This window comes from Diadema setosum, chromosome 9 (assembly GCF_964275005.1).
Source record: "Diadema setosum chromosome 9, eeDiaSeto1, whole genome shotgun sequence".
Lineage (NCBI taxonomy): Eukaryota > Metazoa > Echinodermata > Echinoidea > Diadematoida > Diadematidae > Diadema > Diadema setosum.
The window spans coordinates 32,035,153-32,059,884 of NC_092693.1; the positions used below are offsets into that span (position 1 = coordinate 32,035,153).

Consider the following 24,732-nt stretch of genomic DNA (forward strand, 5'->3'; position numbering starts at 1 on the left):
GTCTCGAATGTTGCTTATTTGTAATAAATATATTAGAGTATTCAGTTTCAGTTTCAGAATTTGTAATGACTAGAATTAACAGACCCTAAAAGCAGCATTTCATCGCAACGAACAGGCGGCTACTCACATCAAGATCAGAAGTGTGTATTGCACAAGTGACAGTGTGCTTACAGATTTGACAATCAATCGCAGAATACTTCAAGTAGCAACCAGCCAAATATTGACATTTTTTTGCTTACACCATGTACTTTGGTAAATCAGAATCGTCCATGAACCTTACAGCATGTATATTCCAGTGATATTAGCCTGCCGTTTCACATTACAAGTGTTTCACACTGAAAATATCTTATATGTAACGGCAATTCTGCTTTCATTCTTAATCGCAGTGAACTCGTGAAAATATAATGGGTCAGTTCATAACACGCTATAGTGTTCACCAGCAAAAGGTTACCCGCACAGTTCGGAACCAATCAATATTCTGCGTTTTCGTCGTATTCTTCATCGTATTCATAATCGCCGTAATCGTCGTAGTCTCCGTAATCATCATAGTACTCGCCATTTTCATCGTACTCTCCTTCTCCGTAGTCGTCCCCATAGTACTCTTCGTCATCGTAGTACTCGCCGTTCTCGTCATAGTATTCATCATCCTCGTAGCCTTTATTGTCCGCGCCCTCGGGCGAGTTGCGCTCTCCGAGCGGGCTTGCGCCGTCGCCCTTCGTGCGCGGCGGCGGCGCGAGGAAATTCTCGAACGTCTCCTCGGGGTCGTCCGGCGCGCCGGGCAGTGAGGGACTGCGAGGTAGCGGACTGGGCTGCGTCGGCGTCTTCCTCCGCGGACCCTTCCCGCTGGGCGTCCTCCTTCCCGGCGTCCTCGGCGGTGGACTCTTGGGTAAATTGGCGGCGATATCCTCGGCAGTGCTCTTCTTCCCGTAAGGGGGATCGAGCTCCGAGTAGTCCGTATGAATAAAACCTACTTTGGGCTTGCCCGGCGGTCCCGTCGGTTCGGTGGAATTGCGACCACGACTCTCGCCATCAGCCTGCTGCCGGGCCTCCTGGTCTAAAATCATCTTGGACTTCTTCTTCTTCTTTTTCTTCGTTTTCTTCGTATTTTTGGAGCCCGTCCCTCCGACCATCTGGGGCCTGGAGCCGATCATATTGGAGGCGTGCGCGGCTCTGGCCAACTTGATACCTCGCATGGACAGCATAGACTGAAAGGGAGACGAAGAAATGGATATAGTCTAAACATGAACGGAGAAATAATCTTCATGTGTGACGATTACAATGCGAGTAAGAACGATGCCTGTCTTCATTAAACTGAGAAATAACACTCTATTACACTTTGTGAGAGAACGTCTCATGAGTAATGTTTATGTCATTAAAGCTAAAATTTTTCCTTTTAAGTCTGCTGAGACCTTCGAATCCGTTTAGACAAAATAGCAAGTTGAAATTAAAAGTGGTATTATAGACTGAATACTTCAAGTATAGTGATGTATCCTTATGTCCAAAGTGTTTATGTTTTGTGTAATGAATTGGAAAATACCTCCTTTAAAACTGTAAAACTAACAAAACATAGGAAGACATTTAAAGAGTCGTTTCTTTTTGTTTGTTTTTGGTGAGATCGATTTTATGCCTTTACCTTATTAGTGAAATAAAGAGTGTGGACTAAACGACCTACATACTGACAAGCGCATGCAGCAAGGACAAGGAAGTACCTCAGGCAAACGTCAGGTACAAATTTTCTCTGCATAAACCACAAAGTTACATGCTCTATTACATTAATTCCTTCTGTGTACGCACTGCCCGACGCTCTGGCATTCAGAAAAAGGGTAAATGTATTGACATTTTTGTTCTCACCTGTCTCGATTTCACCCTTTCGTTTCCAAAGTATTCTTGCTCCTTGGCTAGGGCTGTAGAATAAGATAAAAGGAAGAAGAAATTGTTGTCGTATCGGGAAATGGCATCGAGAAACATAATTATGAGCACTGTCTTTTTTCTCACACAATGAAACTAAAACTATAATTGTATCAGCTGTGGAAATCTTTCGATATTGCTGCTAAGATGCAACATATAATTTTAAAGTTCACCGACTCCTTTTTCGAAAGATTACACATTGCGCAAACTTTAGAATTGGCACAACGACTAAATAGCGTCTACTCTGAAAATTTTAAAAGACTGACATAGACGGCTGGACATACCAACAACAACGAGGAAAACATTAGAGATAACGTTGTCAGTACAATGTATTTCCATGTTGATTTGTTTCTATCATCCCTTTCTTACATCGTGTACATGAACAATGGATCAAAACAAAGTTACTTACATGAATCGGCTCTCACTGCTTCGTCCAGCTCGTCAGCCTGGAAATAAGTTGTAAAAGAAAGTATTTTGAGTTTAACTAAAACTTAGTCGTATGTTTCAACTAAAATGTAGGCGTTGAGACCAATAGCATAAATAACATCAATGTTGTTATGGTGTGCTCCCGTGTACAGTGTGACAGAGCATTTTTATTATTCGATGTAAAGGTGTCTTTGCACAGAGAGGGTGCTCTGAAATCGAATCCACACATCAATGCAAGAAAAAAGTAAAAATTTATGGATTTCTACGAGGACAGACAATATCTGAAAGTGTTTGATAAGAACATAATTGAATGAAGTAAAGATAAGATTGCAAAGGTAATTTTCGTGTTTATGCATCATTGCAACGTTAAATATTTCTGATTTCTCCTTTACCACCTTACCAAGACACATCCAATAAGCACACACACTTTCACTCTCCCTCTCCCTTTGTTTTTTGTTTTTTCCTCATCTTTTTTTTTCTATTTGTAAACCCCGTCTTAGCGTTCCTTAGGGCATCGATAACAACTTCCTTTTCTCCCCTACACATCAACTCATCTAACCAAACACTATCAATTTGTCAGTGCTCACCCAAATGTCGTATTCGTCCTTTAATTCCTTTGGTGGGTTCTTCTTCAGCTTCAATGCTTCCGGTAACTGCGGGAGAAGGAAGGACCAACAGAGTTAATAGCACATGTTAACAGCTAACGAAGACTTTACTTTTGTGTGTATATTCTGGTCTATTCATACACCGAAGAGCTATATTTCACGTAGTACTTCGTTGTCTAATGAAAGATCGTATTGTTTACTAGCCATAATGGTGATTTTATGAGTTCTTGCACATTTTCTGGAATAGCGATGCTACCCGTTTCTGTCAGTGAACATGTTGGTATGTAATAACATCTTGTAAAACACACTCACCTCTTTGTTCAAGCGCATCTCCAGCACGACGACTATGATACCCTGCAAAAGATTTGGTCAAAAAGCATGTTAAAAGAAATGTATTGTAAAGAACTTTATTGTATTATAGTGTCAACTAGAATCCTTGTATCAAACGAAAAAGAAAACCTTTTCTTTAAGAACGAAATACTACACTCATTCCTGTACTAACCTTATCACTGTGCCTTCTCTATCCTTGAAACAACTAGATAGATGTGTGAATGATAACAGTGTTGACATAATCGAACCATTATTGATAAATATAATTGAATACATTTACTCCAGCTGTCATATTATTTTGTAGCATCATTATCATTTTAGACGTTCGTTATTTTTATTGCTATTGCTATTTCCGTTTTCAATTCGCTACATTTTGATATCACTTGAAAAAAAAAAAGCTGCAATGTGGAAGTGAGAAGTATGCCTAAGAGTCAGAGTATTATTCACCTGGAAAGGCATGAGTGCTCCGAAGGCGTAACCTATCATGGGGTTGACGAATGAGAACTGGCCACAGAAGTAGAAGAGTATCAACTCGGGCGACATGATCAGGAAGCAGAGACATGTTGTCCTACATTAAAACAACACCAACAACAACAACCAAACATAAATAGCGAGAAATACAGCTTGGAAAATAGCACAAATTCAATGCATCAACATCTTCAGTAGTCAACAGCAGTCAGTCAACCTGTATAGCGGAACGGGATGCACCTAATATATTCGTATATTCCTGGTTAGGTCCTACATCTCGAATTGCATTAAAGGTGAGCTAAGACAGGAAAACGGAAGACATTTACTCAATTTGATGAGACCATCTGCACTCTCTGGTATGTTTCCATGGTAATAGAAATTAACGTCAGACCGCTGGTTTTCAGACCACAGAGTGTGTGGGAGAGCAAATAATGATATCATTAAGCTCTTCTCTTCAGAGCGAGAGAGAGATACGTGGTAAAGTTTCCTCTTCAATATTGAAAAGGGAAAATGTTATGATTTCATCTACATACTAGGCCTACATATCATTCCAGTTAGCTGATCTTGACAATCTATAGTGTTGACTGAAGTTCTGAACAGAAATAAGGAGTGGAGTATCACCTCAATTTAAGGAGTTCCTCCTTTTCTCGCTCGAAGAGGATGACCTTCCCCGACTGCAAAATGGCTCGGATGGATGCCAGCAGAAGTAAGATTGTAAACTGTAGGGAGAAAACAAAAAGTTCTTCAATAAAAAAAAGTTTGAAGAGTTTAGCAACTGTAGTAGTTAAACTAGGAGAATTAATTCCGTATACGAGAGTACGATGGGAAAATGTGTCGGTTGAGAAGTTTACCCTGCCTTATTGTAATTAAAACTCTCATTAAATATTCAAGTGGACACAGGTAATGACATGTATTATCAACTGTCATTGACTCTTGACTAAATTTTCCTCGGGGTATGCAATGTCAGAACGCATGGAACAGAAATCTGATTTATGACATTTTGATTTTACAATATGTAATTATACTTACCACGCCAAAGACTGCAACGGGAACCAAAAATGCCAGTTTGATGTTACTGGCATCATTAAACCAGCACCTGTTGTCGAGAGAAAAGGAGAACAAGTACGGGTGCCTTTGTTATAAGACGTCATGGTATGAAATAAATTTATTTTGACTTTCATATTATATTACATATATATATTATACATATAATTGATTGTCGTATTTTGTTGCAACGTTCTTGTTGGATGTACGAGGCTGAGACGCACGAAATAGGATAAAAAGCAAGCAAACAAACGCAAATGCAGCCTGTATCAAGAGTGGTTGAATCGATGAACATGATAAACTTAACATTGTGTATCTTTGACTAGAACTTGTAAGCACGAAGGCACGGACTACATTGAATTCGTCAAGAACAAACAACAATAAAGACCTTGTTCACAAAAAGGGTCAACAGCAACTTGAACTGACAATAGTTACATCATTTATCAGTAATGGTCATGATACCAACATGAGATATCAAGGTTGTTTTTTTTTTTTTTTGGGGGGGGATTTCATTTGGTATTGTGAGAATAATCAAAATATCTGAAATACAACATCAGTCTGCATAAATGAATACAAGACGTAGCTCACCTAGGCCCTATTCCGTATTCAGTGTACATCATGCCTGCTGACACTCCAACAGTCACGAAAGGTAAGCCTGGAATAACAAGGAAAGAAACCCGACACAAATCATGCTTAAGTTGAATGATACTTAAAGAGAAGAATACATTGAAATCAACGCTATTCACTTCGCTACGAATCGTAAGACGTCATGCATTGTGAAGCTAGTAGCTCCTCCAGGACGTTGACAAAGTTTTCTTCTTTTTTTTCCTCATCTGACAGGATTACTACAATGTTTATCATTACCTTGTAACGAACATTATTTTCATTTCGGCAACGTTGCATACCATCATAGAATGTGCCATTGCTGAACTCTAAAATGTTCTTGGGGAGGGGCACCCAAGACATGATTTTATTACCTTCAACATTATTTACCAAATTGTTTGATACCACTAGTGATTTCTAGAAGTCTTGAGTCATGTGATTGTGTCTAATTGATAGATTATAAAAAGCTAGTCATCAAAAATCCTCCTTTAAAACAAGAGGCAAGAAGGCGTTGCATATAACGGACGTCACTGCTACATTTCACCTCCGAACACGTGACTCACCCCAGCCAATGAGGACGCAGAACCAGTGTGACGCTTCCTTGTCGGTGAGCTCCGTCACCCTGGTAAAGAGGAGTATGCTGATCACGAAGAGCCAGCTGAACGTCGACACGGTAAACAGGTGCATCCCGATCCCAAAGCCCATACACACGTACGCACTCTGTAAAGTTGAATTCGGATGACAAGAGAACGCAGTGACAAAATCATAGCGGGGGCGCTGCGGCATGAAGTGGATAAGACTTCCGACTCCTGTTCGGAGGACCCGAGTTCGAATCCCGCCCAGTGCTTACGTCCTTGGACAAGATGTTTTTACCCACTATGTCCCTCTCGACCCAGGTGTATAAATGGGTACCTGGCAACGCTATGGTAATAATAATAGCAGGGCCCTCTGGTAGAGCAGTGGCAACCCTAAAGAGGCTATCCTGGGTAAATAAGACCTTATTATTATTATTATTATTATTATTATTATTATTATTATTACTATTATTATTATAGCGTAGCTACACACTAGCAGTGATTTATCACAAACACATTTTAGAGGAAAAAAACATGTAATGGAAGCTTCAAGAGGAACAAACGAATAAACCTAAATATGAATGAATAGTTTTCATTTGCAAAAAGACAGTGAACTAATTATTTCCTCTCATCTTTACAGCTGGCATTTGATAACTTTCTTTATAAAATGGGTTCAAGAATGTAGCCAATTGGAAGCGTTGAAATGAGTCACGTGTGCTTGTATTAATTTCTCACTAACATGCATGCGACCTGACGTCACAATGCTTACACTAGCAGTGCGCACTCAATCAGTTGTTACAAGTGCGTCGCGCGCTACTATACGCGCTGTCAATCCTGTAACAACTTCTAGTTCGGGCTGCCGGCCGGCCTTTCTTGTGCATAACATGTGTGGCGTAGGTATACTCTTATACGTACAGTACTTATGTGCGGGATTTCCGAGTGCGACGTGCGTAAATGTTTGGGACGAACATCTTCGGACATCTTGATTCACAAAGGTACGTGAAAAATGCTGTTAGTTTTCGACCCATTTTATAAAACAAATGATGCACAGGATTATTTCGTGGCGTTAGTGGAGATGCAGCTCACTCTCGGGTATTTACAATATAGTGCAACATGCACTCGGCTTCGCCTCGTGCATGTTTCACAATTGTAAATACTCTCGAGTGCGCTATACATCTCCACTCACGCACTCTATCCTGTGCATCATTTGTATATTCACATTCTATTTTTTTTTTTGTCAGCCGAATTAAATATATATATTTTTTTAAGTGTGTTGGTGATCAAATCAAAACGTTGTATGGCACTATTTACAATTCTCCACAACAAGGTACGGATATTGTTCTTGTCTTCATATCCCTAAGTCAACCGTGAGAATTTCAATAGTCATGATAGTTTCTGCCAGAAGCATGACAAGGGCTTTGCCGTAAACAATGGTAAAAGAGCTGAAATAAATGGCTCAAAACTTTCACAATGATAAAATTCTAGGATATGGTGAAATGTTATCATTCATGCTTCATACATATCGATTTATTTTGATCAGAGTAATCATGTTCCAAATATGTGGAAATTTTGGGTCGTTTATTGTACTTACGTTTTTCCACTTGCCGACTTCATTTGTTGCCAATATGAGAAGCATCATGATAAGGCTGAACACGAAGTTGATCTGTGCAGAGCGTCGCTTGGAATTTATTGTCCTGTTACAAACACAAAAATGAGACAAAGATAAATTTTTAAAGGAAAAAAGTAGAATAATAATTATAGATCAAGCTATAAGACCTGCATGACGCCTGAACACAACACTAAAAGCAAGAATGTTTGTCGAAAAAAAAAATACAAACTGTAGGGAAGTAAAGAATGGTTATACGGCGGATAGATTCTGTCATAGGTAATCATTACCTTCTTTTCAAATAAAGGTTGTCTTTTTTAGCATGCTAGGATTTAAAAGGACTGACAATAGTGTCTTTATTGACTAAATACGCGAGCATAACTTTATACGATATCTCTTTATCATTATGCAGTAAATGTGATGAACTATAAAAAAACAATAATAGAGTGATAATGATACTAAACAATGATAAATACAAATAGATTTCCAATTAATGTCCAATTCATAATTCAAAAGAAATAAGGAAGGTAAACAAAATCGATAGGCACAAACAACAGCAACAGTTATGAAAATAATGAGATGCAAACTTACGTAAGGTAGATGAGGTAGAAGAAGAAAGGAAAGAGCGGTAGTACGGATACACCAGCACCTATCGACCACAGCCATGTCTGGATGATGAAATGCCAGTCAATGAACTGAAAAAAACGAAGAAATAGAAACATTAACGGCTTTAAAATTCAACAGTCATGTTCAAATTGGACAGTTTCTATTTCATTTTCAGTAGGGCTCCATGTTTCTAGAAGGCAAATTTTGGAACCCATTTCATAAAAAGTTGCTATGATAGCAAATCTTGCTGGAATGGCAATTGTCATGGTAATGACAAGAATCCAGCTCCCTGATTGGATGTTGCTACGTGAAGTTGCTATTCCAGCAAGAGTTGACATCCTATAGCATCGTTTATGAAACGGGGTCCAGATTTGTCTTTTTTTAATTTTAAAGTGAAAACAACAATTCTCTGACGCAAGAATGTAATTCATATAACAAATCGCGCTTCATACAGGCCCCAGACACATAGCCCCTAATTCATGAAGGGGGTACAATCATCTTCATGGTTTAAACCATGCACAAAGACCATGGGGCGCCAAGTGTCGCATGGAATATTTCGTTACAAAATCAGTCATTTCGTCGACGAAATGATTATTTTGTAACGAAATGGTCATTTCATCGACGAAATGACTGATTTCAAATATTCCGTGCGACACTTGGCGCCCCATGGTCTTTGTCCATGGTTTAAACCATAAAGATGATTGTAGCACCTTCGTCATGTTCGTGAATTCGGGCCAAAATTACATGAACTCGTTTCTTCATTACAGTAACGCATACTCAAGGCAGAGACGATATCTGTTCAAATTGAACCCATAGTTACCTCTGGATCGTGTTCGAGGAATAGCAGGCCAAAGTTGGTGGTGTGGTTACACATACACTGTGAGGACCACGCGTCCGATCCGGAGGCGACATAGTAGCAACCCTCATCATCCCAAACGCCCCCATCTTCCGTGCTGAAAAAGAAAAGAAGACAAAACCAGGCGAGAAACATTAGCCAGTCGAACCACACATTGTGGAGCGCTTTCTCATTATAGAAGCGAATGGCAGAATACAATGATAGCTAAAATAGAGGGATAGTAGTTATTATCATCATCATTGTTTGAAAGCTAATAATGGTGATATTGATGATTATTATGATAATAGTGATAATGATAGCAACCATTATCATTATTTTCATCATTGAACAATAACATCGAATAAAGAGTCATTCTTCTGTGAAAATATTTATATATTTTTTTTCATACAAGCTTGATAAGAGTAGAAACAAATCATAGCATAAAATGAAATGGTCAGAAACTTACTATTTATCGAAGTTCCAGAAGACGCATACGACATCGTGGTGTCTCGCTTTCTGCAGAAAAACGCAAACAAAAGCAAAACTTTTTTATTCTATCTTTTTTTATCGAGATGATGAGAGCATACCTAAACGTATTGCATTATTTGATTAAGATACAAAATATGTATGTGTATGATGATAGAATTATTATTTGATTTTTACACTCAACTAGATTAAACTATAACAACTATAACAACTATAACAATTAACTCATCATATCCATAGACTCTGTAATAGCACATCTTCCTATGATATGCAATATTCAGATAGGTCAATCGTAATGTAACAAAGTCATTGTAACATCAATGACAAATTATGATTTGAAAGATCACGGTTGTGCCAAAGGGACACTGTCATCATGCCACTAATTGATCGACAACACATACAAACCTTCTCAAGATTATTGAATTTATAGAAGACCGGTACACTGGTCCCACTGAAGTCTGGCACCCGAATGGCGGTTAAAGATATGACGTCATTGGCCAACACACGAGGTCGGTAATCACTGTGGAAAAGGGCAAAATACATGTGATGTTTGGGTTAACTCGTGTTTGAATGTCATGTTCGCTTTTTGATATCTACAAACGTCTACCTTGAAATGAAACAATCTATAGTGAATTTCGTAGTGTCATACATTCTCTAAGGAAAAAAAAAAACCCACATCAAAACAAACATTCAAAACAAACTACAAACAATGACGATAACTTTAATGGTATGATGCAGTCTTATCAAGGGCTCGAATGAATGAAACTCCGAAACACAGATATACACAGACACAGACACAGACACAGACGCAGACGCAGACGCAGACGCAGACGCAGACGCAGGCGCAGACGCAGACACAGACACAGACGCAGACGCAGATGCAGACACAGACACAGACGCAGACACAGACACAGACGCAGACGCAGACGCAGACACAGACAAAGACACAGGCACAGACACAGACACAGACACAGACACAGTCAAAGACAAAGACAAAGACAAATACACATACACAAAAATACAGAGAGACTGACAGACAGACAGACAGGCGCGCACACACACAATTAAGCACTTGACACCTTACCTCATCATAGCCCTGATGGAATCAGTGACCGAGGCCCTTGTATAGTTCCTGCCCATGACGTCACTGACCCCTTTGTACTGGACGGCCGCCAGACCAACTACGTCATCACCTAATTTAGGCAAAGATAACAGATAGATAGATGGATGAGTATACGATGTGTCAATATACTTATGCATTATTTGTAACATTTTTGACATTTTGAAACATAATGTTTGATTGCGGTTTTCAAGACATAGCACAGTCCCACTGAAAACCAAAATGATAGATACTAGTAACATAATGAACTGAGAAAAAAAAAAAGAGATGTGCATGTTTGCAAATAAGAAAATGCTCGAGTTCCTTGTAGCCAGTAACCGAGGTAACTGAATATCTAAACTCTCATATCACACTTTAAACCCGCTCTTTATATATTTAAGTTCAAAACAAATACATTATAAAGATATGTCTTATGCGAAAGATATTGTAAAGGTTTATAGGCAGCATATGGCAAACGCCTTATAAAATATTATTGATTATTGAATTATGTATATTTTTCCCAACTTTGGCAGACAGCAAAAGACGGGGGGGGGGGGGACTGAAGCAGCAACAGGTGGCATTAAAATTTGTCCGTCACCACTCGTCATCATCGAATAGATTTGCGCTGACATGCGACGATGCTGGCAAACGGGAGAAAGACATCATGTTAAGACAGACGCACAGCGGCTCATGAAACATGCTGGCGATGTCTCCGATGACGAATACTTACTCTGGAAGTCGATGGTGTCGAGGTAAGTCTCTGGGATGATGATACCTTCTCCCTCGCCAATCTGAAAGATGTACTCCCCTTTCTCTGTAATGTTCTGCCAAGTGTCTTTGATCATTTCATAATCTGGGAGAATAGAGAATGAGAAGATAAATAGCGATGAATTGGCACTACTACTACTACTACTGCTGATAGTAATTATGATGATGATGATGATGATGATGATAATAATAATAATAATAATAATAATAATAATAATAATAATAATAATTATTATTATTATTATTATTATTATTATCATGATAATAATATACTGATAATGACAATGCTACTACTAATAGTAGTAGTACTACTATCACTACTCATACCTTCACTATCATTATACTATTGTCACTGCTTTCTTCCATCTGACCTAGGTAGTCATGAAAATTTCTTTTAGATAGCATTTGCTCAGTGGCGTGAGCTCGTCAAAGAGGCCATAAAACACCTGTTTATATATAATGTTTGTGAAAGCCTATCCAAATCACAACCAGACAAACACTGAAAACAGAGTTATATGATATTTACACAACTTGAACAACTATGCATTTTTAATGCCTTGTGATTTAAAATTTGAGAAAACAAACAAGGGTCGTAATACATTTTTCAGTGACTATAATGCCAAACAGATTTAAAACCTTCTTTATAATCAGATTAAAAAAAAATACTTACTGATATTCTTGACATGAGACTTCAGGCTTCCTGGGGTCGATAAAAGGTTTGCTATCGCCAAGGATGCTACGTCGACAGTCTCAATCACCGAAGCGTAGACGGGAAACGCCTGGGAGGGGGGGGGGGGGTGATTCAAATAAGAGAAGGTCCGCGTTTCCCCATTTTCCTTGATAACGACCAGTAATACTAACAACTACACAATGACAATATGCTGAGGGAAGATCTGAAAGGTGAATAGTTGAAGCCATGACGGTTGAGACAATAGTGAGTAAGTATTATACAAAATCTATTGTCTAGTAAGCCAAGCATGTCATTGAATGGGACTTCATACTTGAATGTTGATTGAAATAATATTCTCGTCCCGTCTGCTCATCCACTATTTTCAAAATATAGATTAATCATAAAACTAGAAAAGTAAACACCTAATGACACTCGATTCTATATCTTCAACAACATTGACACGTATATAAACACACACACAAACACAACACATAAACTATTCGTACATACACATGTATCATATATATATAATTTTATGTATGATGAAAAAAATAATACATATGCCAAATGTAATTTAAAGAAAAGTATACATACTCGTTGAATATCGAGCCACAGATCTAAATATTCTTCGTCCAGCAGGATATCGCAGATTTCAATAATGTACTGAATAGAGAGAGAGAGAGAGAGAGAGAGAAAAGAAATAATATGACATCACATACCAAACAACATGAAACGGGTTATGTTATGACTACAAATGTATGCAAATATATATAGCAATCAAACACTACTGTATAATTTACACTCTATTGACGTACAAAGATGCCTATGCTCGAAACATTTCTGTGTACGATAAAAAAAAAAGAAGAATGCGACATTGTCATTTGAGAGAGGCTGTGAAAAACGCTATCATTAGGTGATACGCTTTTAGCGTATCACCTATTGTGATTGTCAAAATCTGTCTTTTTTCTTATTCTTCTTTCTTTCTGGCCTATTTTGTGTCGTCAATATCTCAAGAATGACATTACGGAGTAACATGACATTTTCAGTCAACATGTCTCATGACAATATCTAGCCACAATAAGGTTTTCATGACAGTAACGTATCTATGACGTCATCTAGGCGCCATTTTGTGATTTTCGGACCATGTTACATGATCGATCATAACTTCATAACTAAAGGTCCTTTCTGTATCAGTTTTTGTGGACATAAAGTTCAGGTCACGCTCTATCTTTCTTTCTCTGATGCTAATTACCTAGGACGTCATCTAGGACGCGTAAGCGCGCGTCAAACATTTAAAAGGCTCAAAACAACTTTCCAATGGGAAATCTCGAAGTTTCAGACAATTTTAAGCGTTTCAAACAATTTTGCGCGTGCGCGTCCGTCCGCGCATTTTCGCGCGCACAGCGCGTCAGTAACATGAAAATGCACATTTTTTGACTGATCTGGATTCCTGATACTTTGAGTAACAATATCCATTGATTTCTGATCGATTTTGACAAATAACAAAGCAATGCACTGGCGTCAAAGTTGAAATTTCGCGTGCGCATCTATGTGCAATTATAGTGAAAAAACATGTCTTTGTTTATTTCGCCATAGCTCTTTAAAACGTCAGGTGACCCTATGTTTTTATTGCATATTACAAAAGCATATGAATTGAAAATAACGTTTCAAGTATCATTATTTCCATAATTACAATATGACGTCATCATATCGTCATCTGAAATCAAAAAAGTGGAATTATTTTTTTTAAGGTACTGTTTCTGACATTCATTTGCTCGTATCTCTGTTGTTTAAGCTCAATATTATCCCAAATTCAGATATGTTGTACTTTGAACATTTGCCTTTTAAGTCCATGTCATGCTTTTGATATTTGATGACGTCATCATACCTTAAATTGTGATTAAAGGTAAAGACGCAAAATCGGACAAGTTTACGTGTATTGTCTATGGGAGGTGATTTTTTTTTAAAGCATCAATTGACTTAACAACGTTTAGGCACCTTTATCTCAGCTGATTTTGCTTCATTTCCTCTGAAACTTTAATATGTTGTATCTGAGACAATAAGCTGCAGTAATCATGCATTTTATTCTTTGAAATCTCCTCATCAGATTGACAATTTTGCAGTTTAAAACTGAAAATGAAAATGGAATGTGGACAAAACGATTCCCCATGTATCTTTCACATACATAAGTTTACGTTCCCCATATTTTCTCGTCGAGACGTATGGCCGAGTGGTTAAAGGCGCCGTCTCAGAGACGTGAGATTGCGGGTTCGAACCCCACAAGATCACGAAACATTTTTTTTTTATTTTACTTTTTTTTCTTCAATTTTGTATTACATATTCGTCCATGTAGAAATCACGTTCGTATATAAACGCACATATACACACACAGAGACACACACACACGCCATATCCCTCTTTTTTGTGTGTTGGAGACCACATTGCTTCGACTGCAGCAACATTTTGCAGGTTGACTTTGTCAAACCGATCATAGTATGTAATGACGACGACTGAGGTGTTGTACTTTGAACAATTGTCTTTCAAGACGATGTCATTGTTTTGTAATTTGATGACGTCATTACACTGAAAATTGTGATTAAAGGCAAGGTATCAAAACCAGCCGATTATAGGTTTTATGTCTGCGGGACGTATTTTTCCCAAGTTGCCAGAAATGGCATAGCGACCTCAGTCGTTACAAGGCCGCTTTTCCGTCTAGCAATGCAATAGATGTTCACCAGGCCACGTTAGTTGAGTGGGCATTGACTTTCCCCCTGTTATATCTATACATTGTTGTTGTTTTTTTTTTTGTCTTACCATTTCCGTGGATGACCCGTGGCCGAGTGGTTACGAAACGGTTTCGCATGCACGCTCAATATAACTTCAAGGTGCCTATATCACATTCTTTTCTTTGTCGATCACAGATGACTGTCATCTGATGACCACAAGCGTATCACCTAACTCGTCCTCAATGTGACGAGTTTTCATGTCTCGTTATGATTTGTTGTTGTTGTTGAGGGAGAGAATACCAAACTTGTGAGTAAGAGCAGTACACTAGATATTGCCTTTTTCAATAGTGATTATATTAATGTTTATTATAGAAATATGTGCAATTATGCCATCAGCTATATAAGCGCCTTTTTAAGTTTTAAATTGTTGATATAGGGAGTATATAGATAGGAATGTAATTAGTAATTTGTAATTTGATGATTGAATTATGTTCATATTATTTTTTTATTGTTTATCATTAATAGTGATAATTATTTCAGTAATTATTTTTTGTATATTTTAAGCTTTTCAATGTTTAAATTTAAGTTAATATTTTCAGTTTTAGTTAAATGTATTTTGTAGGAGATTCAATTTTCTTGTTGTTTTATATGAATTAATAATCATGATTGTATCTTTTATCTTTGTAAACATGTGCAATTCAGCCACTGGCTGCGATACATGATTGAATAAAACCTTTATTGAATTGAATTGAATTGAATTGAATAATCCTGTATGTGCCAGTGAATCAAATGTGCTCAAATTTCACACACATAGCTATTAACAAGAAATCAATGTGGTGCGCAGAGGGTTAACTTACCGACATCACGCCATCAATCTCTCCGTAGTCAGCGAGGAGATCGTTCCCCGACATATCGAGTAGGATAGTGGCCGTGAGGTCCTGGACGAAAGCAGCGGTGACCAGTATTTCCCTGGTCGTCATGTTGACGTCCTCGTTATCGAGGACATCGATGATGACGGACAAGATCTGTAGCAGCTCGTCGGTAGTTACCGACGTCATGTCGGGACGAGAACTCGAGTTTGTCATGAAGTCGCCGTTGAAATAAATTTTCTCAATGACCTTTGACGGGAATAAAAACAAAAGACACACATTGGCCCGAATTCATGAAGGTGGTACAAATACAAATGAAACCATGGTTTAAACAATGGACAAAAACCATGGAACGCCAAGTGTCGCACGGAATATTTCGTTGCGAAGATGGTAATTTCGTTACAAAATAATAATTTAATCGACAAAATGACTGATTTCGTAACGAAATATTCCATGCAACACTTGGCGCTCCATGGTTTTTGTCCATGGTTTAAACCATGGTTTTATTTGTACCACCTTCGTGAATTCGGGCCATTGTGATCTATAGAACCACTTTCCTGGTGATTTATGAGCGGTGAATTGAAAAAAAAAATGTTTACCACAAAGTGATGATTTCAACTAACAATTTTATCACCAGAGATTAAACGAGTTGTAAAAAGAGAAAAAGCATTCTCAAATTATTCGCATAAAACTTAGTCATGTCAAATAAGACAATACACTGTATCGAGCTTTCTCTCCCCCCCCCCCCACCTCCCCGATTAGTGGGTATGACGAAATCATCCCATTATACCAATATCTGAATATATCTGCAAGGGGTATATAGGCCCACCCCCGGGAACCACTATCGAACAACCTCATAGATGCCTTGTACCAATAATAGTACAGATGATCAAAGATTGCATTCATAAATGAAATATATCATAGATGAAATATATAGCACATTCCGCGTTACAACATAAAGGATCCGATCTATGGATGTTATACCAGTTTTATGTTTGTTCATTTCATTCATTTCATTTTCATTTTATTTCAACACGGTAATAAAAGGAACCTTGCTCAGCCATTGGCTGTTAATCTGCAAGTCCGTGCATGTATACAATATAACAGAACAAAAAGAAAATAGATTCAGTAAATTCAGCGTAAAATAATGATTAAACATAAGAAAAAAAGAGAGAAAAAATCAGAAATAGAGAGAAAAAGCATATCTACATATAACAGCACATAAAAAAATACAGACATTGACAAGATTGTTGTTGATGATGTTGTTTGTATTGTTGTGCTATTTTACCACCGCATTTTGTATAACAAGATTAAACATTAAATCTATAATGACCAACTGTCCTTTGGACCTACCTGGCCAGGAACATCTGGATACTGTTCCATGATGGCGAAGAAAGTGTCGTTGAGGCTCTGCGACTTTTCAGCCATCAGTTCATCCACGATAGCCAGCCATCGAATTTCGGCCCTGTTTGGCTCGGGCGTGGTCGGGACCGCGGTCGTAATGTTTGGGTTCGCAGTCGAGGGGGCAGTCGTGCCCGTCGTGCGCTGTTCAGTGGTCGGAGTCAGGCCGGTCGTGTTTTGGGCTCCCACTGTGAAGAAAATGACATTTGTATATCAATATACAGGTTTCTTCCATCATGTGCATGTACGTATGTCACATGGTCGCATCTATTAGATATTTTTTTTTATTGTTAGTTCTGAAACTTTGATTTATCCAAAACGATCATTCCGAGAAGTCAAAGCATTGATGTATAAAATCAGTGTTCATTAATTTTGTGTAATCTTAGTTAGATGCCGGCTCACTAGTTTTTGTTTTGTTTAGTTTTGTTTCACTGGTGTTTGCTCTATTCAGGGTATGAAATTCAGTGGTGATAAAGGAACGATGCTGATGTAGTTCTACGTGAACTTTCATAAAAAATTAAGTTTCTGCATGAGATTCAGAGCTTTGTCTGAAACTTGGCTGATATGGCACAAATTAATGCATGCAAAATGAATTCCATGTAATGAAATAAATGTATTTAGGAACAGGTCATTTTTGATGTCTCAATATCATTCTCGTAATATTGAATATCTGTTATTTGATACAACGTTAATTGAGTCTATATGACTTTGTTCAGAGTTATAATGTAACAACTAACGAGCTGATGTACGTATTCGAAATACTTTATGTTTGTACAATAGGCACCCTACGTTGTGTTTGTGAGTGTTTTACATTTTTTTTTTTGAACTGGAAATACATGAAATTAAATTATAAGTTTGGGGAAACGGGGGTGGGGAGAATGAGGGAAATGAAGCATTAATTGTCATGTATGGACTTACCGTGACCGATGTAGACCCACACTAGCAACACGGTGGCCAAAGGCACGTTCCACATCTTTGGAAAAACAACATAAGTTACAAAAACAAATAAGTAAACAAAATCAGTGTATAATCGACGAAAAATGTTCTTTCAAATGTGAATTCCACTTAACAATCCGGAGATGCATTAACTCGTAGGAGGTTTATCCTTCGTTAAAATCCCACCTCATTTCATCCAAATTTCATTTGGAAGATGCCGTATCCGAATATAGCTTAACTTGCCCGAAAGGGAAAATCTCCCTTTGAATTTCTTGCCAAATGTGACTCCCTGTTCATTGTGAGAGACACTAGGATTATTTCTTTTTTTGAGCGTGTTTTGATTTGTTTTGTTTTGTTTTTTTTTGGTAGAGATCAAAGCACTTTGAATCATAATGCAGTTAATCCTGCGAAGAATCATTACAGTACCCATATCATCTGAACTTCATTGCTGCGAAATGAAATGCTAATGAACTCGGGTTTTTTTTTTTTTTTTTCGAAATTACCTCAGAATGTCAGATTACAGAAGAGAAATAACGGTTACATGCAGTCAAAGTCAAAAGGACATATTACAACGGCAGAATGATGGCTAAAATGGTGTTAGTGTGCAATACATCTTGATAAATTTTCATGGATAACTGAAATGAAATCGTATTTCTGGGAAGAGACAGCCAACAAATGCAAAACACATTGAAAATGAAGTACAATAATAACATATCTACTAAAAGATAAAAACCTGAAAACTTTGATATAGTTTCTTTTTCTTCGTTTACTCATGTCATACATAGGCAGTCATTCCAAGTAATCAACATGTCTGACAGTAAAGTACGTATACCAGTACTGACAATTTGTATTTTCAATTGATCAGCGGACGAAATAAATAAATAATAAAGTAAGCATTCATAGAAATGAACACCGTTCTTTGTGCATTGTCTATCACTTTTATTTGAAAAGCAAATTTAGGTCCCAAATGTTGACAAAAAGTTTGCATATGGGGGGGATTACTGATTCGGCTACAGTGAGTAATTTTTAAAATCCCTAAGTAGCATCCCCTCTCAAAAAAAAAAAAAAAGAAGAAAAGGAGAGCTCTTTCATGGTTAAGTTAACTCCGAAGTCTGATGAATATAGCAAAAAAAAAAAAAAATGTCTGATGCCTTATGTCTGGGGAGATACTTAGTTGCAAGCATGTAATTAGAGTTTGGAAAACAAGAGAATAAGAACAGTGATTACCTCAGCGAGTTTTGCCATTATCTAGGTCGCGTTGTCGGCATGCTGAAGGACAAATCATTCCCCCACCTTGCTGGATCGCGGATATTTCCTCATTCGGCGGTTGAGAGGGGAGCTTTCCTTTCCTGCAAAGTTATTCCAACTGAATCCAAAGTTACGATTTCCAAAATACGGGTCCTTTTCAGGAATATCAAGTCAGAATTCTACCCATCAGGTTTCTCCAAAGATGGCCGCACCATATTTTCCAGCCATTTTGTCCCATATGTCGTCGCGAAAAATTTATTGAGCGTTCTTTTTCACGAAACAAAAAAGAAACAGCATTAGCCCCCCTCTTACCTCCCGGCACGTTTGTTCGCGATTCGCGCTCAGGGACAAAGGCAGTATCGATCAAGACCCTGTCTCCTTTCTTGAAACAGTGATATTATAGACCCAATTTTTCCAGACACCCAGATCTAAGCTCGAAATGCGTCAAACGCCAGCTGTACATTTTGTGCTGGAAAGTAAGTGACTAAATTTACAAATGATTACATATGCGCGCAACAAGTCTGTTCTAATATGATATTAAAAATGCGAGGCATGAGGTAGTAAAACGATCATCTCAGAGTGACTATGAGCAACAGGGTCTGAAATCAAAGCCTAAGTCTCCTCCTGGTTGCCACAACTCAAAGTAGGACACAACTGCTCAGCTATTTGATGATTCTTTCGCTCCGATCGATAAGGCCAGAGATCTAACATGGCGTGACAAAAGAGTCATCGATTACCCGCAGATACAAATAGATAACGGTGCGTTGGGCAGTTGGGAGCTGGGGTTCGGTTAGGGGGGCAGTCGAAGAGGCTGGCCCCCGTAGAACCTGTGATCGATACAGGATTCACAGTCAACCAGGATGGGGGATAATAGGAGCCAGGGTGGAGGAAGAAAGAAACAAGGACGAAAGGAGGATAATTTCATTTGTCTGTCTCTACTTAGGGCATGCGTAATGAATGTCTTCTTTCACAAGCAAATTAGAAAGCATTTATGTAATAGTCGAGTGACTGTCATGTATAATGATACTGAGCTTTGATGGCAATCCCGTTCACAATCATTGTTTTAATGTGTGTAGGATACGTTCCATCCTGTTTACCGTCATCATGCAAATTATAGTGGTAAAAAGTTATCTGAAATCTTAACATGCTTTAAATTCTCTTCACTAAATATTCTCCATGTTCTCAGCTTATAATCCTCTGACGTCACACTCAGACGAGTCCACAAATGAACATTTAATGGGAGGAAATAATCGATCATCAGTCTCAAAATGGTTTCACCTACGAAAATGCCTAGGAATGCAAAAAACAAAAACAAAAACAAAAACAAAAATGACGAAAGCAGTCTGAGTCCAAATGTAAATTGAATAGAATGGGTTTTGAATAATCATATAAGCTTATAGAATTTCGAAGCTTACAAAAAAAGATATCATCTCATTGCGACATTTTCATGCAATATAATGGGTCACATTATAGTGCGTGAAGCAATAAAGGGGAATTTACGACGAACATAAGTTATATCACATATAGAGAATAATAAATGCAGTAATAGTACATCAACGCATCCATGAAGTTTTAACTAAATCTTACAATGCCTTCAAAATTGGTTATCTGGCAACATGTGAAACTAAGCTGGCCCGAGCGGCACCCATACCTATTAAAACAACAACATAATAATTATTGATAGACATTAGTCTTTTAGTAAGACAACTTCAACAGAAAAAAACAAAAAACAATATTCATATTAGTAATACTGATATGCGCAGAAATGCAAAAGTGATTAGAATACTATTGGCGCGGTGGCCTCTAATGTTATATGGCCTGAAATGACGAGTTAGGCTTCAAGGTTTGCAAAAGAATCGTGCGGGGCATGATACTTGTTTGTAATCTTTACTTGCCTGCGTCATTTAAACTGACAAACAAAAAAAAATTAACAATTCTCAAGCGATAAGGACACAATCAATTTGAACTGAATTTTGTCTCAGGTTTGGGGCAAACTGTTTTGCCAAATACCAATTTTTGATGCATGCGCCATAATCATCATTTGACCATTCATAACAAAATATATGGTTTTATTCTTTTTTTTTTCGATGTACGTCTTGTTTTTAACAATACCTTCCTTTGGTATAATGCTTGTGGCATAAGAGCGGAGATTCCATTATTATACAGCTTTGTAATTTAAAACATACTGCAATATCAGCAAATAACATGATCTCTATACTAACGAAATTTATGTCAACAATGACTTTGGGTAGTTCCAAATAGCTGCAGTGTACAGTTAACGTCTCCAAGCAGATGCCACAAGATGGCGCTGTTACATTTCATCCAAAGTATAAACACGCAGATTATCTCGAGAAGGGCAACAATGAAAATCTCTCTATTACACAATACTGCCACAAAAAGCGAAATCAATGCAATATAAACTCTCCCGTGTGACCCGTTTAGAACATCATTCATATGGCTTGAACAAGGAGAGACATGCGCAAATGCCACGTTTTTTAAACTGCAATGGTGCCAGCTTCATTTTCAGCCAATATTACGGTTCTTTTTAATAGGCCTATTCTCACACTTTTCCTATACGCATTGCTAATTTAATAAACTCCTCATCGAAGCACAGTCCGCATGACTTTGTGGGATTAGTCATGTATGTTTCTTTTAACATCAATAGTATACAGTATCGTTTCTTTTCATTTTTAGTGTACAATGACTGAAAATGAATAAACATTGATTGTATTCAGAAATGACAGAAAATGACTTCATCCTGTCTTTTTTTTTCTTCAAAATGATAGTTTCTCTGATTCGTCTTGTGAAAAATTTAAAGTAATCTTATCCAATATTTTCATTACAGTAAGAATCAACTAATGGAGACATATCCACCGTTCTTGGCAGGAAAGGCTTAAATATTCCACAGATGTTGTTGCTTACATGTAAACAGTAAATTTGTTGATGATCGCAATTATAGGTAGTATAAAAATAGTCGTTTAGATTTTCAATTTCGACAACAATACGTGTATGTCATTGCCATTGAGTCATCATCGCTATAGTAACATCTTTGACCCAGTTTCACTTGACGGATCATGTTATACGTTGTTAAACAGATGTTGTTTCATGCCGTCGTGTCTTCTATTATTTTTTTCTCAATTATATTTCAACTGCCACAGTTGCATTTAGTCGATAAAACTATTTCCTCCAAATGACATCGATCATTAGGTCGATTATTATTTAGAATTACAATACATTTTGAGTAACCTGCTCGCCAGGCAACGTGATTCCGATATTCTTGAAAAACAAACGAAAAAAGAAAATTACTATGACTCGCTGGAATATGATGATTACCATGCAGCTAAAACGACTAATAAAATTTAACAAACTCACAAAGTGATCGTCGACCTGACGAGTCGGTCCTGTCTCGATGATGAATTCAAGCAGACGGGATAAAAATACCACAAAATTCTTTCAAGACCACTTTCCAATCGTAAACGAGCATCATATAGGACCCAGGAGAATAACAAATATCTTTATAGGCGTGTTTTTCATACTTCACGTGTCACATAAATTATCAAACTTCAGTGGGAGAGGAATTTGACGCCCACGCTTCTTTCTACCCCGGCCCACCCCCCCCCCCCCAAAAAAAAAAAAGAAAGAAAGAAAGAAAGAAAGAAAAAAAAAAAACCCTCTACCATACCAAGTATCTGGAGCACGACAAACATAATTATGATATACATATTCTGCGATTACATTCTAAATGGTTGTATGGATCGTCCGTTGATAAAAACAAAAACAAACCTTAACCCCCACATCAGACACATGCACTCACAAAAGGAGAAACGTACATTGTACTCAGCAAAACTAGACAAGATGCACCAAAGCGAAAGGGAAAAAAAAATCTAAAATAGACCCATACAGTCTGTTGCAATTTGAATATATACCCAAATAGACTGTAAGAATTTGTATCAACGACAAATGGTTTGAAATAGAATTTGTATGATTATTATAATCCGGTCCAGAGAAGCCGGCGAAACGACACCGCTTTTTAGGTTTGGCGCCCTCTATGGATTAAAAAAAAATAATATTATAAGGTGAGAAAGACTGTTCGAGTTGAGTTGACCTGTATGTCTTAGAGACGGATAACAATATATGGCAGGAGAAATGCGCAATCCCTCTAAAGACTGACCAAGACTAGTGTTGGTAACATGGAAATTGTTCATCGTCCTGTACGTAGATATTGAGGCATGCGCACAAGTAGACACCCACATAAACACGCATGCACGCACGCACATACACAGAATACATAAATCACTTTTACATGGGCAATGGGACTGATAACATAATGCCACAGCGGCCATCAGCACTGCCCGTTTGAAATTAATTACCCTTTTCTTTATGCAACGTGTAGCCCTGTGTAATCTACCAATTCCTGCTATTTACTCCCATTTTTTTGACTGCTCTTAATGACTACTCTTCTAATTGTCTTCGATGGTAGCAAATCTCTTTATCAGCAATACAGACCAGTCAGATGGATCATTCTAAATCAAGTAGGGGCCTACAGTACCAAAATGCTATCGTTGCCATTTAAGCTTGAACGAGGCAATTTCTGTTCTAGATTTTTGCAGTGCTTACGAAGTGAAGGCTCTCATGGGACCTTGTAATCTTTATTACCAGTCATTGTCAAAGGAAAGATTAACTTTGGCTCTTTCGTTCAGCTCTGGTGCTCATGGCCACTTTTCTTTTCCTAGTTTTTTTCTGTGCCTTTCATCAACTCTTTTTTTTTGTTTGTTTGTTAAAGATCCTAATTGAAGCAACTCTAAAATGCATGCAGTTTGTGATGATTTAATCCATCGTCCATGTACATGTCTATTATGATGAGTAAGGGAGTGTCAAACTGTCAAGACAACCGATTCTATGCAATCAATGATAAGAACGATGTCTATCATGATGATGATATTAATAGTGATGATGTTGATCAATGATAACTGCTTATCTCCTAGCATGACATGTTAAACATTTTTTTTTTTCTCAGTAACCATTGGATTTCTGTCTGAATGAACTTCCCCAGAGTTGTTTTGGCTGAACTGAACAGTTTATTGCACAAACAGCATGTGCTGAGTCGTATAAGTCACATCGCAAATGTTGGCTTTCTTTCTTCTATATATATTTTCTTTCCTCATTCTTCTTCACCGTAATCATCATCATCATAACAATCATCATCATCATCATCATCATCATCAACATACTGGCCATCATCAGCATCATCATTATCACCAACACCATCACCATCATAATCATCATCATCATCACCATCATCATCCTCCTCCTCATCATCATTGTCATCATCATCATCATGACCATCTCCACCATCATCGCCATTATGACCATCACCATCATCGCCATTATCATCGCCATCATCATGACCATGATCATTATCATCATCATGACCATCTCCATCATCATCATCATCATCATCATCATCATCATCAACAACATCACCAACATCATCGTCACCATCAACATCATTACGATGAACAT

At 37.7% G+C, this 24,732-nt stretch overlaps 1 protein-coding gene across 1 annotated transcript; it reads right to left on the bottom strand.

The window, feature by feature from the left end:
- Positions 1-470: 470 nt before the first annotated feature.
- Positions 471-17,998, bottom strand: LOC140233314 (uncharacterized). Its single transcript, XM_072313425.1, has 22 exons — positions 17,944-17,998; positions 16,978-17,213; positions 15,613-15,873; positions 12,624-12,692; positions 12,030-12,138; positions 11,322-11,444; positions 10,577-10,685; positions 9,898-10,012; positions 9,473-9,522; positions 8,992-9,124; positions 8,157-8,260; positions 7,551-7,653; positions 5,948-6,104; positions 5,370-5,436; positions 4,767-4,833; positions 4,359-4,456; positions 3,717-3,837; positions 3,252-3,293; positions 2,922-2,987; positions 2,318-2,354; positions 1,852-1,904; positions 471-1,205 (listed from the first exon to the last, which is right to left on the bottom strand). The coding sequence occupies exons 1-22, from the start codon at positions 17,996-17,998 to the stop codon at positions 471-473; spliced, it is 2,910 nt and encodes a 969-aa protein (XP_072169526.1).
- Between the last annotated feature and the right edge of the window lie 6,734 nt (positions 17,999-24,732).